This window comes from Labrus bergylta, chromosome 3, assembly GCF_963930695.1.
Source record: "Labrus bergylta chromosome 3, fLabBer1.1, whole genome shotgun sequence".
NCBI lineage: Eukaryota > Metazoa > Chordata > Actinopteri > Labriformes > Labridae > Labrus > Labrus bergylta.
The window spans coordinates 29245665-29261852 of NC_089197.1; the positions used below are offsets into that span (position 1 = coordinate 29245665).

At 40.4% G+C, this 16188-nt stretch overlaps 1 protein-coding gene across 1 annotated transcript in view; it reads right to left on the bottom strand.

Moving 5' to 3' along the window:
• galnt2 (UDP-N-acetyl-alpha-D-galactosamine:polypeptide N-acetylgalactosaminyltransferase 2) overlaps positions 1–16188 on the bottom strand; it is a 58305-nt gene that overhangs the window by 4704 nt on the left and 37413 nt on the right. The window contains exons 3-15 of the mRNA XM_020629324.3: positions 15809–15962; positions 13414–13512; positions 13236–13303; positions 13042–13107; positions 12821–12942; positions 10519–10606; positions 9600–9687; positions 9391–9494; positions 7574–7700; positions 3536–3628; positions 2347–2430; positions 1953–2079; positions 45–164 (exon numbers count right to left, since the gene is read on the bottom strand). Of these exons, the coding sequence (XP_020484980.1) occupies positions 45–164; positions 1953–2079; positions 2347–2430; positions 3536–3628; positions 7574–7700; positions 9391–9494; positions 9600–9687; positions 10519–10606; positions 12821–12942; positions 13042–13107; positions 13236–13303; positions 13414–13512; positions 15809–15962 (1340 nt within the window). The remainder of the gene's footprint in view (positions 1–44; positions 165–1952; positions 2080–2346; positions 2431–3535; positions 3629–7573; positions 7701–9390; positions 9495–9599; positions 9688–10518; positions 10607–12820; positions 12943–13041; positions 13108–13235; positions 13304–13413; positions 13513–15808; positions 15963–16188) is intronic.

Genomic DNA, 16188 nt, shown 5'->3' on the forward strand with positions numbered 1-16188 from the left:
GTACTGATGTTTTGTTGTCATGAAGCTGTCCCTGTGTGCATTACCTGTCTGCTGTCATTCTCTCGACAACCTTGTAGTTTGATGAGAGAGCCGGCCGTTCTGTCCACCACCGTCAGACACAAGTCCATGTGTTTGACTGACTTATCCTTCGTCAGGGCCCACTCCTTTACAGAAATAGATACAACATGTTGAATAATGCACAGATATTTAAAAAAAAGTCCTTTCACTAATCTATCATAACTCCAAAAATATGCTATTCAGCAAAGATTAATGACCAATAAAAGATAATCACCAATACATAAAAGTAAGGGCTAAAATGTTTCCCTGGAATGAGCTGATGTGGAAACTTTTTTTTACAGCACATATAACGCTGAAAACAAAGTTTGGGGCTGATTTATAAATAGTCATCACATAGTTGTCCTGAAGAGTGAGAGCTACTCCAGTGTTTACAACACTCACAGCACTGTCCTGAGCCCATGAGGCAGAGCATCAGAGCACCAGAGCTGAGCAGACAGGCGTCAGCAGCAGAATCTGTTGTCAGTTTACAACAATGTTTAATAATACAAGTAACATTTGTTTTAATTTTGGCAATCCCAATGGACAAAGCAGCAGCTTTTATCTCGTTGCTGAGCTTGTTCTGTAAATGTGTGTGAAGTGTTTTCTGATGAAAAATCTCATCTTGCATGTTCTTCTGGCAGCGTGCTGTGAATAGTTTTGAGCACACCGGCACAGCCACCTGGCAGCAGTGTTAACAGGTTAACAAATTCATGTTTAATGTTGATTACGAGTATTGAGAGACAATATCTGAATAACTTACACCCTCAGGAATAATGATTAGTGTTAAACACGCCCCCTCTAAACAAACCTACAGAGCTTTATTGTGATTTACATATCCTATTAAAGTATGTCCATTTCTTAATCATGACATAAACCAAGTTAGACGAGTGAATATGGCTTTCAAATGAAAACAGGTTGCGTAGCAGAGTTTGTAATGTTGTAAAATGATTTGGGGGGTAAACAGGTGCACAAAGCAGATGGTGTCTGAAACTCTTAGTGTCACCAGTGTTCCCAGTAAGATCTGCACACACCTGTCATTCTATTCAAGGAATACACTTGTTGAAACCCTTCCCTTCAACGTAAATGTCACAGAGGCATGATGGTGTCGCGGAGTCATTCAGCAGCTGAACAGTCAGCTCACAAAGTAACAGGGGCATAATGACATCAGTGTAAAACATCGGAGCTGCCAGGGCTGAACAGCAGTGTGTGTGTGTGTGTGTGTGTGTGTGTGTGTGTATATGTAAGGCCCTGCTGTTTAATTACATTGTGTTTCCACAACACCATAACAGTATGTTGAATCACACACTAGGACACCAAAATGACACAGTGTCAGATTCAATGTGTAGTACACAGGTACAAAGTACAAAGTGTCTTTCATACACACTGCACATTCAAAGTGCTCTATTGTCATGTACAGAGTCTTTATGCAAGCAGTCTTTATTGACTTGCATGTATAGATTATCTTTTTTTAAATTATAATTTCTGGGCTTTTATCTGAGAGACAGGACAGTGGGTAGAGTTAGAGATTGGGGCAAAAGACACTTGGAAATGACATGCGACATGGAAAGGAGCCTCAGGTTAAATTTGAACCCAGGCGGCACGCTTCCAGGACAGCCTTTGTGCATGGGTCACGCAAACTACACATCGGCCACCAGCACCTCGTACATGTTCTTTTACAAGCTCTATCGCCTCATAGACTTCATTCTATTATTCATTCACTTCACATCAATAACATTTGTACTTTTCATCACTTTAGATTTCTCAAGAGATTTCAAACCAGTTGAATCCTTTCACATACTCCCTGCTCTCACCACACGTGCCACCACTTTCTACCCAGGTGTCTTTAGACCATGGTTTGACAAGCTGACCTGTGTGTGTCGTCGTTGTAACGCTACCTGGTTTCCCCCAGCATTGTGACATTCATAGACGCCCACCACCCCGTCAGCGAAATGTCCCAGGGTGTCAAGACAGTTTCCTCCCTGCTGCAGGGCTCCAAAAGCTATGTCCTGGTGATCGGGGACTCTGAACAAACAAACAAACAAACACAGATTTGTTAAATTGTAGATTCCTGCTTTTATCAAGTCTATAAAATGTGATTTGGAAACATTAGAGTCTAGCACACAGTATTCATACTGCTTCTCCTCACAGATCTGTGGTCTTGTAATGCTGCAACTATAGTCCATGTGGGAGTTGTGTGTAATTAAAGTTAATTACATAACATCATTGTGTTATACCATGTTCCCTATAATATAATATAATATAATATTTAAATTACACATATTTTCTCACCGCAGTTCAGGGTAGACGTTCTCCAGGTACCATTTGAACGGATGACAGCCTAACCTCTTCTTCATCTCCAAACGACTCTGGATGCTGAGAGAGAGAGAGAGAGAGAGAGAGAGAGAGAGATGTTGGAGTACCAGAGGGATCAAAGGTCGAATTTAAAAAAGGTTGAATCAAAAAAACAGATCCAGACATTGATTGAATTATAGCCCTCCTACTCTTCACAGTCTGTGAGGGCAGATAGTAGAGACCTAGGGCACGTCTGAGGCCGCATCCTTTGGGGGAAAATAACTGCTTAGGCTGTCACTGGGGGGAGATGCCAGCAGTGTTCCCACAAGGTCACATAATAAGCACTTTGTTGAGCTACACAGAAGGAATCTGTAAGAGCCTATTGCTGTGTGGACAGTTCTGAGGATAGTGGGAATGTGTGAAAACAAGCAAAGAGCTGCACTCACATTGTGTGACTTAGTTTAAAAAAAGAAAAAGAGAAAAGAAGAATTAAAGGTCACCAGGGATATGGAACTTTTCATCAAATAATCTCCATTTATAAACACGACTGAGCAGCCAAGCTAACAGCTCTGAGTGAATGCATTATGTACACTAAGGCTTTGAGCTGCTAATATAAGGGTTACAGTTTTTGTTTAGCCGGCAAGCATGCAAACATCTGTCAATTAGCACTCAAAACAAACTAAAGCTGAGGCTTACTGTAGGCCTAATTTGATTTATTCTTGAAATAACTTGGTAATTTAACAACAACATTAAATGAAGAGCGTATTGACCTGTATCTTAAATGGTAAATATTTTTAACAACTAGCCTGTTTTATTAACATTTCCTCCTGTATTATCAGCAGTTGCCATCTGATCCTTCCTCTCCTCTTTTCAAATGACATTTCTGTCCATCATGTTCTTCTACTTTGGCTCATGCTTTCATAATCTAACCCTAATCCCTTCAGCATGTCAAATATTATGGCAGCCTTTAGATCAATGCAAATCAGGCCCCCGGCTTTTTGCCCTTTTCTTAAGCCACATTAACCGCCTCATGACACATCCATAAAACGGGTAACTGACTTCTTCACAGCTTACATACTGCTAATTGGAGATCCAATTAATACACCCATTTACACGGCTGCCTTTGTAATTTGAATGTTATGGTTGTGTAATGTTGTAAAACTCAGCACAGCTTCACTGTACTCACTTTCCATAGGGGACATTTCTTGCTGAGGGTACAGCAGCATAGTAGAAGTTTTTAAACTCGTCCATCCACACCTCCGCTGCTCTCCTTGTGTTCCTGAGAGAGGGGTGAGAGGAAGACAAGTTAGGGAAGGTTGGAGGAAAGAGAGAGATTTTAAAGGGGTGGGGTTCGATGGAACACAGAAAGAGGAGATGTAAATCCGGTTAAAAGACAAAACATGAAACAAGAGCAGTTAAGCAAAGGATGAAGCAGGAAATACAAGCAGAGAGCGAGTGACAAACGAAGAAAGTGACACACAGAGAGACACAGAGATGGAGGGAAAGGAGACAGTGATACATTTGTAAACTGTAACAATGTGTGTGTGTGTGTGTGTGTGTGTGTGTGTGTGTGTGTGTGTCTGTGTCTGTGTGTGCGCGCTTTCAGGTGTGTTAGCAAAGACATGTCACAAAAGACACACTGTCCTCCTCCAACTTCAGTTTTTCTGTTCTGCCATAGGGGGGCAGAGTTCTTCAGGTTAAACAGGTTAGCGTGACTGTTTAATTTTTCCAGCTACTACTACATTTGTGTGTGTGTGTGTGTGTGTGTGTGTGTGTGTGTGTGTGTGTGTGTGTGTGTGAGTGAGTGAGTGAGTGTTTGCAGATGTAATGTCCAGTGACATTTTGTAAAATTTCCATTTTGTCTGATGATGTGTCAGCAGGATTCAGACCAAACATTGGCCCGCTCATCTCTACTTTCTACCTTTATAGCCTCAATAAGTTGTGTGTCACAACATCCTCTCCTGCAGGTGTTGACACACATGCGCACACACACACACACACACACACACACACACACACACACACACACACACACACACACGAACACACGCATGCAGGCTCACACACTATTAAGAGGGCTGAATCAACAGCAGACTACAGCATGCAGCTCTTCTTGAAAATCATCCACAAAACTTAAATCTGTGTAAGTGCCAAAAACTACAGTTCCCCAAAAAGTGAGTCAATCACTGTTGGGCCTAAAACGTCACAGAAGATTTGAACATGTTCACAGTTGTGTCTCTCTCCAGCTTATTTGATTAGTTCTGACAATAAATAACTCCAGCTTTGTTTAAGAGTACATTTCAATATAATTTCTAATTTTCTAACAGTATACAGTATATATACTCTAACAGGTATTGGTGCTTGGGCTTACCATACCTGGCTTGTTAGTTTCTTCAGTATTTCTCATTTATGGATTTATTTGTGGTGGTCTTTGATTGGAATCAGGATGGTTGTTGGTTCTTCCCTGCAGAGAACAATGCTTGCAGTATGAAGAGAAGACTCTTTTTGATGTTAGCTGGAATATATTGATGATGAGTCCCTGCTTGCTCTACCAGCAGAGATGTATACCAGCAGGCAAGTAGTCTGCAATATACCACAACCTCTGTTAGCTTTTTTAGCCTAATGAATTACGAACAGTCATCTACTGCCACAAAAGAATCTCATTCTGTGTGAAATGCTGTATCTAACAAGCTAATTAGCCAGCTAATGAATTAGCAATTAGCACATACTGGAACATTGAGTAATTATAATGATGGGGCTGGAGATTAACCCCATTGTTTATCTCCAGCTTCACCCTCATGTCAAAATATGGCAGTTTTTTTAGCTCCAACAATAACACAAGGACGACTGTAAAACCAATCTTGAGGCTTTAAAATGGACGTTTGCAATCAATGGGTGATGTCACAGTGGGATATGTCCACCTTCTATAGTTGGAGGGGGGACAAAATGCACTCACAATGCATAGTCTTTTATTGCTTTTGTCTGGACAGATCACTGACCTCAGTATTAGATTTAGTCTCTTAAAATAAACATTCTTACAAACATGCCACATCAAGTACAGGGAGGGTCTCAGTTTTACACCATGAAAAGCAGTTTATCCCAAAATCAAGTATCCACAGATGTGTACAAACGCAACATCTACTGCCTGAACTGAACACCCCAAAAACCATCAACACCGAAGACCAGTAAACTTAAAAATCAAGATTTTGGAGGCCACCCAAGAAGCAGTTGCAGTATTTGAATCATTTTAACTGTGACTATATTTTCAACGTGCAGGGAGCAGAAAACTCTGATTCATCCAAAGTGACCTGCAGCCCAGCAACAGGGACAATGCCCTCTAGGCAGCTACAAATGTGGTTCAAAGGGGCTTCTTAACATTGATTGTCCTGTTTCGACACAGCCAATATACACAACTTGGATATTTGGGAAATGCTACTCCCAGAACAATTAAGAAGCCATCCACGTAGACAAAAACAGGCGCTGTCTCGTTTCTCCCAAAGGTCACAGGCAGCAGGCTTAGAGAGGGTATCTGGGACTTTATTCACGCTGATGGGTAAGAAGATGTCCCGAGCTGAACCGCAAAGCACAGATGAAGCTGTTCTGCATTGTCAGTCTCCATATTCGAAGCTGACACGTAAGAACACTTGTACAGCCATCAAATTAATAAATGATATCTTAAATTGTAGGAGAGGATTATGCAACTACTTTTGAGACTGTGTGTAATTCTTTATGTAACTGACCGACACAACCTGCACACCATATTCCCGTTGTGCTTCTGGGTTGAAATGAGTCCCCTCTAAAGCCAGCATATTATCATGACATCTAAAATGTCATACATTTCAGTAAGCCTTTTTTTTTAGATCCCAGGAGGTTTGATCCTCTTTTGTTGCTGATGTCCCGTTTGGTCTGAGACTACAGGGAACATTTAGTCTTTGTTTATCTGCAGCTGGCAGTCTAGATTTAGCTTCTAAAGAGGCTTCACAAATATCACTCAACAACTCTGACTGACTGTCTCAGACAATAACCTATAAAAATACAATATGTTGTTCATTCCAAAGATACTCTAAAGGATGCCCCATCATGCCCTTAAGTGTCCTTTTTTTTTCAGCGCTTTGTCCAGAGAAACCACAGCCTCTTCAAATTCCCTGTGATGTGTTTGTTGAAGTTGTTAATCAGGGCTGCGAGGGTTTGCTGGGCTCTTTTCCAGGGTGAGATACTTGTGGTTGGAGATGGATTCAAAGCAGAGATCCATATCTCTTCATGCATCATGTTTCCTACTGTTGATGCTCATTCAGTAATTATGTGGTTATACGTATCAGTAAACAGATGTCCTCTATATGAGAAGTGTTCTTTCCAAATGTGAAGCCAATTTCCCCCCCTATGATTAATACTTTATTGTCTTTTAATTGTCAGCACTTGGTTTTTAATTATGCAATGGTGGTGTAATCTCTGAGCTGTAGTTAAACTCAATTATGTATATTCCTTCCACTAAACTTAATACAGAGTCAGAAATGATGTAAATATAACAATAAGTCTGAGGAGTGTTATAAGGAGAGGCAGTAATCAACTGAAATGAAAAATATTACCAAAGAACATCATAACAAAAAGTCCCGAAGAATCAGGAGTCATTGTAAAGCTGAATAATATATGAACACATTGATATTAGATGAGATGTCTGCTGGGGTTATGGTAATTGGTTTATGATATATTTAGGTGATTTACATGGACATAAAGACCTGGGGATCAAACCACCAATTCTGTGGTTAGCAGAATAACATCCTTACTATCTCTTGATCAAGCCATCCAGCTTTCCACACTAATGCAAAAGATACTTGATAGCGTTATCAACCCATTACTGCCAGAGAACCTTTCAAACAGGAAGTTAATGTAGTGAAACGCTCACGGTTTGGTTATGTTTAATTTAATTACTTGATTACACGTCGGTTTAGAAAACGCTTTCAGTTTGGGTCATAATAACTGAGGCAGTTAAAAGTGTCAGTATTTGTAGACCTTGGTGTGAAGTCTGTGATTACCTACAGTACACAGAGGGGTCATCATGACTTAAAGGACCCTCAGGATATGCAGGATAGTCAACACAGTAGATGGAAGTTAACAAGTGACAACGAGAAATTAGTTAATCAGAAATGAAAGACATGAATCTGATGGTGTGGTGCCTAGATACTTTAAGAGTGTTCAAGTGTGTGTGTGTGTGTGAGTGTGTTACCTTGCAAACACTGTCCCACTGCCCCCAGGGAAGGTATAGGGGTGTTGTTTTCTGAAGACGTGGCCAACTCTACTGCAGGGGATGATCTCCAGACTGCCACCACACTGCCACACACGAAATGAGATCTCTGAAACACACACACACACACACACACACACACACACACACACACACACACACACACACACACACACACACACACACACACACACACACACACACACACACACACACACACACCACACACCACACACCACACACACACACACACACACACACACACACACACACACACACACACACACACACACACACACACACACAGAGAGGTCAGGTCTAACAAAAAGAAAATGGTATAAATATTACAGTTGTTTATAATAAGCAGACTGTAAGACGGGTAACTAAACACACCATCCAGCATCGTCTGTACTTCAATAAGCGTTTTCAAAATGAGAGCTCATATAAATGTGAGCTGTTGATCCAGCTGTGAATCACTACACTGTCTCCACAGAGACATGAATCATACTGTTTATTCTCAAAAGATTTCCCAAATGAATTCAGACAAAGCAACAGGAGGACAAAGCAGTTATTATATCACGGTACAGTTGACAAATGATCTCTATTGTGTACACTTAGGTTTTCTTCACTCAATCATTATCACATTATCACTGTCATTTTCTAAGATCAACTTTCATCTGCAAGACTCTTTCATTCTGATATGACCACCAGAGCATTTTTGGTTCTTGGCACTTCAGCCCTGAATGAGCTCATAAGCTGCTGACAGCGTGAGACACATCATCGGTGCTCTCCTTGTACAAAATCTCCAGAGAGACTAACACTTTCTAAGAGAGTAGAAATGTGTTGTAAATACAGCACAGTCAAGATAAAAACAGGACATTATAAAAGTTAACAGGTTAAAGACCATACAGCTTGTATAAGAAGTGCATATGTCCAGTTGTTTTAAAAGTCAATGCAGAGGTGCCTAAAAACCTTCATTATTTCTAATGGCCAGCAGGGGGCGACTCTAATGGTTACAAAAAGACATCCAATTGCATCAAACCAGATGAGAAGATGGCCCCACTTCTCAGCTTTTTTTATCAACTCAGTTAACATTTTCCTAATAAGTTTATGGTATGAATAATAGTTTTAAGTCTACTTCAATACAGCCTGATGCTGTTTTTTTAAATGATGATCCCATGAGATTAAAATAAACAATGATGCAGGGTAGGATTTGGCTAGTCAGATAAAAAGAGAGAACTTAAGTTTATGAAGGTAGAATTTAATTTATTTTTTACTTTCTTTCATCCACCAAAAGGGCTTTCACAGTTGCAGATTACGCTTAAAAAAAAACTCCTGCTATTTACTTTGTGCAAGTAATTACACTGCTGCATTCAGTTCTGTTAGCCAGTACATTCTTCTCCACAAGTTGGTTGATGTTGTTATGTCAAACTACATGTAGTATTGATATAAAGGCAAATCTTCTCATTATAGCGCTGTATAGCAGACTCAGTTGCTTCGTACACCACTTCCACATCATTCTTTTTACGTCATGTCTTGCCTCAGGAGACCCCCCCCACCCCCCGCCCTTCCTCCCGTCTGACAGAGATAGTCTCCTGCTGTATGTTTCATATGTGAACAGCCAGGTGAGGAGAATAAACAGGAGCAGTCCTCCTGAAACTGTCTAGATATTTTCAGGAGTGCATATGAGAAAACAGCTCAAGGTTATTAATTCCTCAGACATCCATCACTGGATAAAACTCTTATCCTCCTAAACATCATTTTGACCCTTGGCTCCACTGTGACTCCACTGTACTCACCGAGGTTCTCTCCACCCCAGACATCCATCATCATGTCGTACTTCCCTAGCAGCTCAAAGTACTCCTTATCCATGACGAACAGACCTCCTGCTATCATCGGAGTCCTGCAGAGGGCACGGAAACAAAGAGTTAGATTAGTAGTTGGAGGCAAACCAAAGTGTCGGACATGTTTGATCACTTCAGTAGATGCTTGGGTTAATCCGTCTCACTTTATGGGGGCGATAGGATTGCCTTGTCTGGCTCGTCTCTGGTCCAAGGTCATGTAGTCCCATTTAAAAACCAGATTCCAGTCAAAACCTGCCGAAATAAACACACAGAGGACGAAATGACAACACCATCAGGACCATCATTTGGGATTAAGTAGCAGACTGGTTATGTAATTAGATTTGGCAGGTTCACATTAGGTGTCTGGAAACATCAGCAGCTGTCTGATTTCACTTGTCTGTGTTCAGAAAGAGGTCAACCTCCAAACCTGGCATTGCATATGTAGTGCCAATTTACACAACATGCTAACCATATGAACTGCATAGAATGTGAGGGTATACGATATTCATCTCAGAGGAAATAGTTTTTGACAAAAACACTCAGAATACACATAAAATGAGTGCATCAATGATATGAATATTATCTGAATTGGTTTGAAAACTATCTCAATCAATCTAGATATTAGAATATGCACACATATATACATGTATGTAAAATAAAGGGAGGGACAAAGTATCAATTTGCTGCAATGCATAAATGAAAGTGCAGAGGACTGAAGAGCTGAATTAAGGTTGAAAATGACCGGCAGATGCAGAAGTTCTGTCAAGAGAGCTGCATTTCACACTCTGTTGCCGTGAAGCGTTTATACAGCACTCTCAGATGTGAAAAGAAAGGACACTAAATGTGTGAAAAGATGCCAATCAAACCACACAACAAACATTCAATTACAGTATACTTTGTATCTTGACATGTTTGTACTCAATATATCAGTATGGATGCACTTCATCCACTTAGAATTATAATGTGTGAACAAGGCAACGTTAAGAGTCTACCTTAGTTCATAGACTGTATAAAAAGACAACACAACGGCTCTATGAAAGTGAAGACAAGCGCCTTAGATGCATCTCTACTTGTGCACCGTACCTCCTTTCAGGTCGGCCGAGGCTCCGACGTACTGAAAGTTGTCCATGTTGATGACATCAATGATGGGGGAAACGACTCGGGTTTTGTCCTGAGAAAGGAGAGAGAAAATAATGAAAACAACGTTTTTTAAGCTCTCGACAAGCCAAGAATGAGACAAACAGGACATCTTTAAGAACATCACACTTGGGGTCGTGGTCTGGCTCCCCGATTCTTTTTTTTTCTTCTCTTTTTGAATTGTTTTTCTTCAGTAAATTTAACAGTACAATATAAAAAAACATTTCTTATACTTTACCATCCCAAATCACGTGTGTTCAGAGGCAAAATAAATCAAGCAAGTAAACAAATGTGTCATGATTCTTTCCTTAAACTATACTGCTAAGAAGATTTGAATGCTGCCCCTCTGCTGTGTTACTTTATAAAGCTAAAAAAATATATATCATTTAGACACCTTCCAATACAATAACTTGGGATATCGGGCCTTGATGTAACAAAGTTGCTTTCAGAGAAAATCCCTGTTTTATTCTGCGTGATTCTTGTCTGACAAAGTTGAGTGTTTTAAGCACGATCTTAAGCAATTTTAAAAATATCTGAAGATGATTTTGTTCCAAATGATAAATGACTAAGAGTTAGTAAGTGTGTGTAATCTGACACCCAGAGACACAGAGTCTGACCCCGACTGTGCTTATCACCAAACATTGAAAACTCCGGGGGAAAACTTTTAGAAAGGAGTGTTTTCTGTTTGTAACACAGAACTCAGCGTACGCAGCTCAGTAATGCAGTAGATTGACTCTATGTGACGCTGTCTGTTTGTTTAGCTTACTGTTTGACATCAGAGTGTGTCTGGAAAGGACGTCATAAGGGGTGGGCTCATTCTGGAAATGTATTTCTCAATCGGCTGAAGAGGACAATATAACACGTAAAAGATGTTCATACTCATGTAAAAGTAGTTTGTGCCTTTCTTTGGGAGCTAGAGGCGGTCGTATTGAAACACTGCCAGTGATTCTTGTTTTGTTTACTTTCATAGTGTTTATAGAGCAGAACTGAAAGTAAAGCGCCACACGGTCGTTTAGAGAGAGAGGATTACTCCAGTGGCCAGTATGACAATAACTGAAACAAACCCCCCCCCCGGCTAGGTACCAGCTGAGTTTATTTGTTTTGCGACAGGACAACTTGATATGAAACATGAGCTTTTACCCACACAGATTGCATTTCGCTTTCTCTTTTAGGAATTGTATATTTATTAGAAATGTTATTTATTTGTAGAAATGTTCAAAGTAAAAAAGGCTGAGTCATTAACTGTGACAGCAAAATGTTTCAGATTTGGCTCCAGGCATTTATTAAATCGAGAGCGACAAAACGCCACGTTTGGGAGGATCAAATGCAGAATCAAACTCGGATAAATATTTAAAGAACGACCTCCATTTTTCAGACTTCAGACTGACACAGAGTTTGATCAAGAAGTTCCCTCTACAGTCAACACGGAGAAAGACGACACTGCAAATATCAACACACTGTTAATCTGAGATGGACTTTAGTTTGTGTTTGAGGATCTTTCTTTTACAGCTTGTTGTGGCTAGAAAAGAGGGAAACAAAACTCGGAGAGGTAATCCTCTTCATAGCAAATAAACTCTGTGATGGAAGTGGGAATAAAAACCCGACAGTCATTGCCCAGAGTAAATACTTTAAGATGACTAATAATAATAATCAACAATCATTTGATTCTGACCATCTTTAAAACAGTGTTACTGTTGTGTTGATGACATTTCCAGTTTAAACGTTTAAACCTATTGAAAGCACACTTACAACTGAGTTCAGCTTCTTTGATTTTTCACCTATAACATGTAGAAAGACCTTGGAGTTATTGTTGAATAGTTCAACTGCACATGTTGCATGTCTTCGTGTCTCGAGTACCTGGTGACAGATCTGATTTACCTGCAGGTTCATTTTGAGATGTTTTATTTTAGTTTTGTTTTATTAAAATAAAAAGAATAAACTGATGCTTTGCGTCAAAACAAAAACATTGGAGATCAATTGAAGTATTTTGTTCACTGTCACTTTTCAGCCAGTCAACTTGATCACACACTTTTTGAGGTCAAAGCAGAGTGACTTCACTGAGCTGCTCGACAGAGTGTGTGTAAACCGTGTTTCCAAACGTCACAACAGAAAAAAGCTATTGGTCCTTTCATAGCTTCTCTGGTTGGACTTTCTCACATTTTACCTGCTTTCTATGTACACTATACTGTGTGCATATATAGATGATGTGAATCTGTATTAATAAACATGTGTGTGTGTGTGGGTCTACCTCGGCCACTCTCTCCAGTAGCGGCTCCAGCCAATGGTCGTTACATTCACAGTGAGAGTCCAAAAAGGTAAGGACGGGTGCTGTGGCCGCATCTGCCCCTCGAACCCTGGAACGCATCAGTCCTTAAAGAAGAAGCAAAAATAAAAAATAAAACTCAAGCTAAAATACAGACGGATTGAAAACAGCACAATCTTTTTGGATATACATGTGTGTAAAAGTACCTTCTCTGCGGTCGTTTCTCAACACACGCACTTTTTCAATCTTTCCCAGCAGCGCTCCATCCTCCGCTGAAACACACACACACACACGCACACGCACACGCACACGCACACGCACACACACACACACGTGTCAAACAGATAAAACACACACAGTTCATATGTAATCATATCGTATGTTTTTATTCAATGCTTACGGTTATCACTGTAGTCGTCCACCAGAATGATCTCTTTGACCAAGTGAGAAGGACTTTTCTTCAGGACACTAAACAGTTGAAAAGAGGGCAATTATCATGAGTAAAGAATATAGAGCTTTATAAACAACAAATCAAATTGGAAAGATTTTTAAGCAGACAGCACACACCATTCACCTACCTGACCACAGTCCTCAGCAGAGCAGAGCGAGCCTCGTTGTGGAAGGTGATGACAACGCTGGAGGCGGGCAGCTCAGTCTTCCACTGTTTATGTCTACAACTACACAAACAAAGGAAAAAAAGAAAAATTAGGAATAAAAAAAAGCAGCAAGTAGACAAAAACAACAAAATTAAAATGCCTCCATGTGTACAAATGCAGACACGCACAGAAACAACTACACACATAAGTGCACAGCTGAATGTGTGCACAAAGCTGAGAGCTGGAACCGCTCTCTGAACAGAATATGAATACATAAACACAATAAATTACAATTTCACACACACACACACACACACACACACACACACACACACACACACACACACACACACACACACACACACACACACACACACACACACACACACACACACACACACACACACACACACACACACACACACACACACACACACACACACACACACACACACACACACACACACACGGGATTGACGGTGGGTTTTTAAGACCACCAGGCCAACACACCCAGGAGGTTGTGTTCATGTGTGTGTGCTCAAGACAGTCAAAACGTGATCCCCCTTCCAAAGTGAGGAACACACATGAGGGGAAACTACATGCTGAGGATGTGTAAGAGAAAATGAGACGTTAACCACTGAGAGACGGCCACTTTCCACTTTGGTACCATTACATTTAGACTCTTCTTGTTTCTGATTCACTATAAAAGCACCTCGCATGAACAGATGTGGGTTTATAAATACACTGCCTGTACATATGAGGGCGCGTGTGTTCAAGTTATTTTAGGAAACGTTCCCCTATAATTAAAAGCCGCCAAAAGAAGCTTGAGTAAAGAACAAATGTTCAGCATGTTAAATATGTCCATCATGTATCGAATGTACAGAACATATTGTCACTGAACCGTCTTTGTGGTGGTGTGTTCGGTCCCTTTGTGCCCGCTCCGTGTGTGTCAGAGCAGCATCACTTGGAAACAGTCAATATGCAGCTGGATCAATCTAGAACTGACATCTCTTTGAACATTTCTATTTCTAAAGTTTTCATGTGTTTTTAAAGCTGTACAAGTTCTTTTGAGGAAAAAGCACAGATGAGAGAGTCCTGCCTGAACCCCCCCCCCCCAAAAAAAAAAAACAGACTCTTCTTTTCTGGACCACCTTTTCAATCAGTCCTGTTGCCTGCTGTGCAAATGACACATCACTAGCAGATCAATAGGAGGACACATCCCTGGCTCTTTTAGTAGGCTAATGGCTCTAGCTGTTAAGTAAGGTCAATATATCAGGGAAGCCAGACCGCTGCCTTTATAAAAATAGTCTTTGGATCCCACAGCTACTGTAGGAATAAACAGCTCACTGACGCTCTATGACGTACTTTTGCAAGATGACGGTGTTTCACGAGTCACACACACTAAAAGGTACAAATCATGGGACCTCAGGCCAGAACTTTTAGCAGTAACTCATCGGAATTCTACAATTCATTTAGCAGATGTTGTAGTCCTTAGTGTCACATATCAGAGATCATATACATCTTGTTGTTTGCTCGGAGGAATGCTATATAGAATATATCGCTCATTTTAGAATAAGGAGTTTTCTTTTCCTTAAGTTCCTTAGGAGGAGCGTGTTTATGAGATTTATCATTAACTTCAACAGATTTGTCTTCTAGCTTTCTTTCTCACTCAAGTTTAAATGAGGTTGATTCACAATAATCTCAAAGGGGAAGCAACAGAATCCGCTATGCGTCACTATAATTAGAATATTTGCCTTTACATCAGCGCTATGTGTAGTTCAACAGAGTCACAATATCAACAGAAGAGCGGAGAACAACATCCCAACATACAAAAACAAAATGTAGCAGTTAAATTACATGCACAGAGATCGTACCGGTTGTGTGCTTACAGTCTATGGTTGTGCATACTACAAGAGATAAATGTCCTCTAACCCTCTTAAGGTGAATTCTCCTGATTCAATCCTGCTGCTTTTTCACATCAGCTCACTCAGACTTCAGGTGGAAAAAAATACTACAGTGCTGGCAGAGACTGTAACTAATAAGTATCAAGCTCACGTCATCATAATATCTTAGAAGGTGTCTGATTTATTTTCGTCTCCTCATCAATTATACAGGCAGAACAATCGTCAGTGTTATGAAAGGCGCAGACAGTGAACAGTGCCTGTTCACTCTGCTGCCCCTTTCCTGCTTTCATCTGATAGACCACAATAGAGGGAGTTTCCAAGAGATCTTATCCAGCTAGTACCAATTAGTCACATAGACACACAGCAAAAAACAGAATGTACACATTCACTCGCAGTTACACATGCAAAGATTTTGGTTTTGAGGGACAAAATGTGGTCATGTGTGTGTTTTTTTTGCGTGTGTTTGCACATACTGGTCGTGTCTTGTATCAGGCACAGCTCGGTCCATACGTAGTTTGTCACTCTCCACCTGGTTGAACTTGTTTCTGGCATACGGATCCTGTCCAGGTCTTACAACTGTGGCTCCGACGTACAGATCCTGGTCGAAATCCTGCCAGCGCACTTTCCCTGGGAAAAAAACACAGACACTAATATTAAGCACATAACCACTAAACCCCAAGAGAGGTTGAAGGGATTCACACCGTTTGTTATGACTTGTTTGAATTAGTCACAGTATTTGGAATGTGTGTGCAAATACGGAGGGAAAGGCTTTGAAAATGTAAACAAAAAACAGATATTTCAAAATGTTAAATAAATTCTGGCTGTCATGAGAACATCATGATAATGTAGGAAA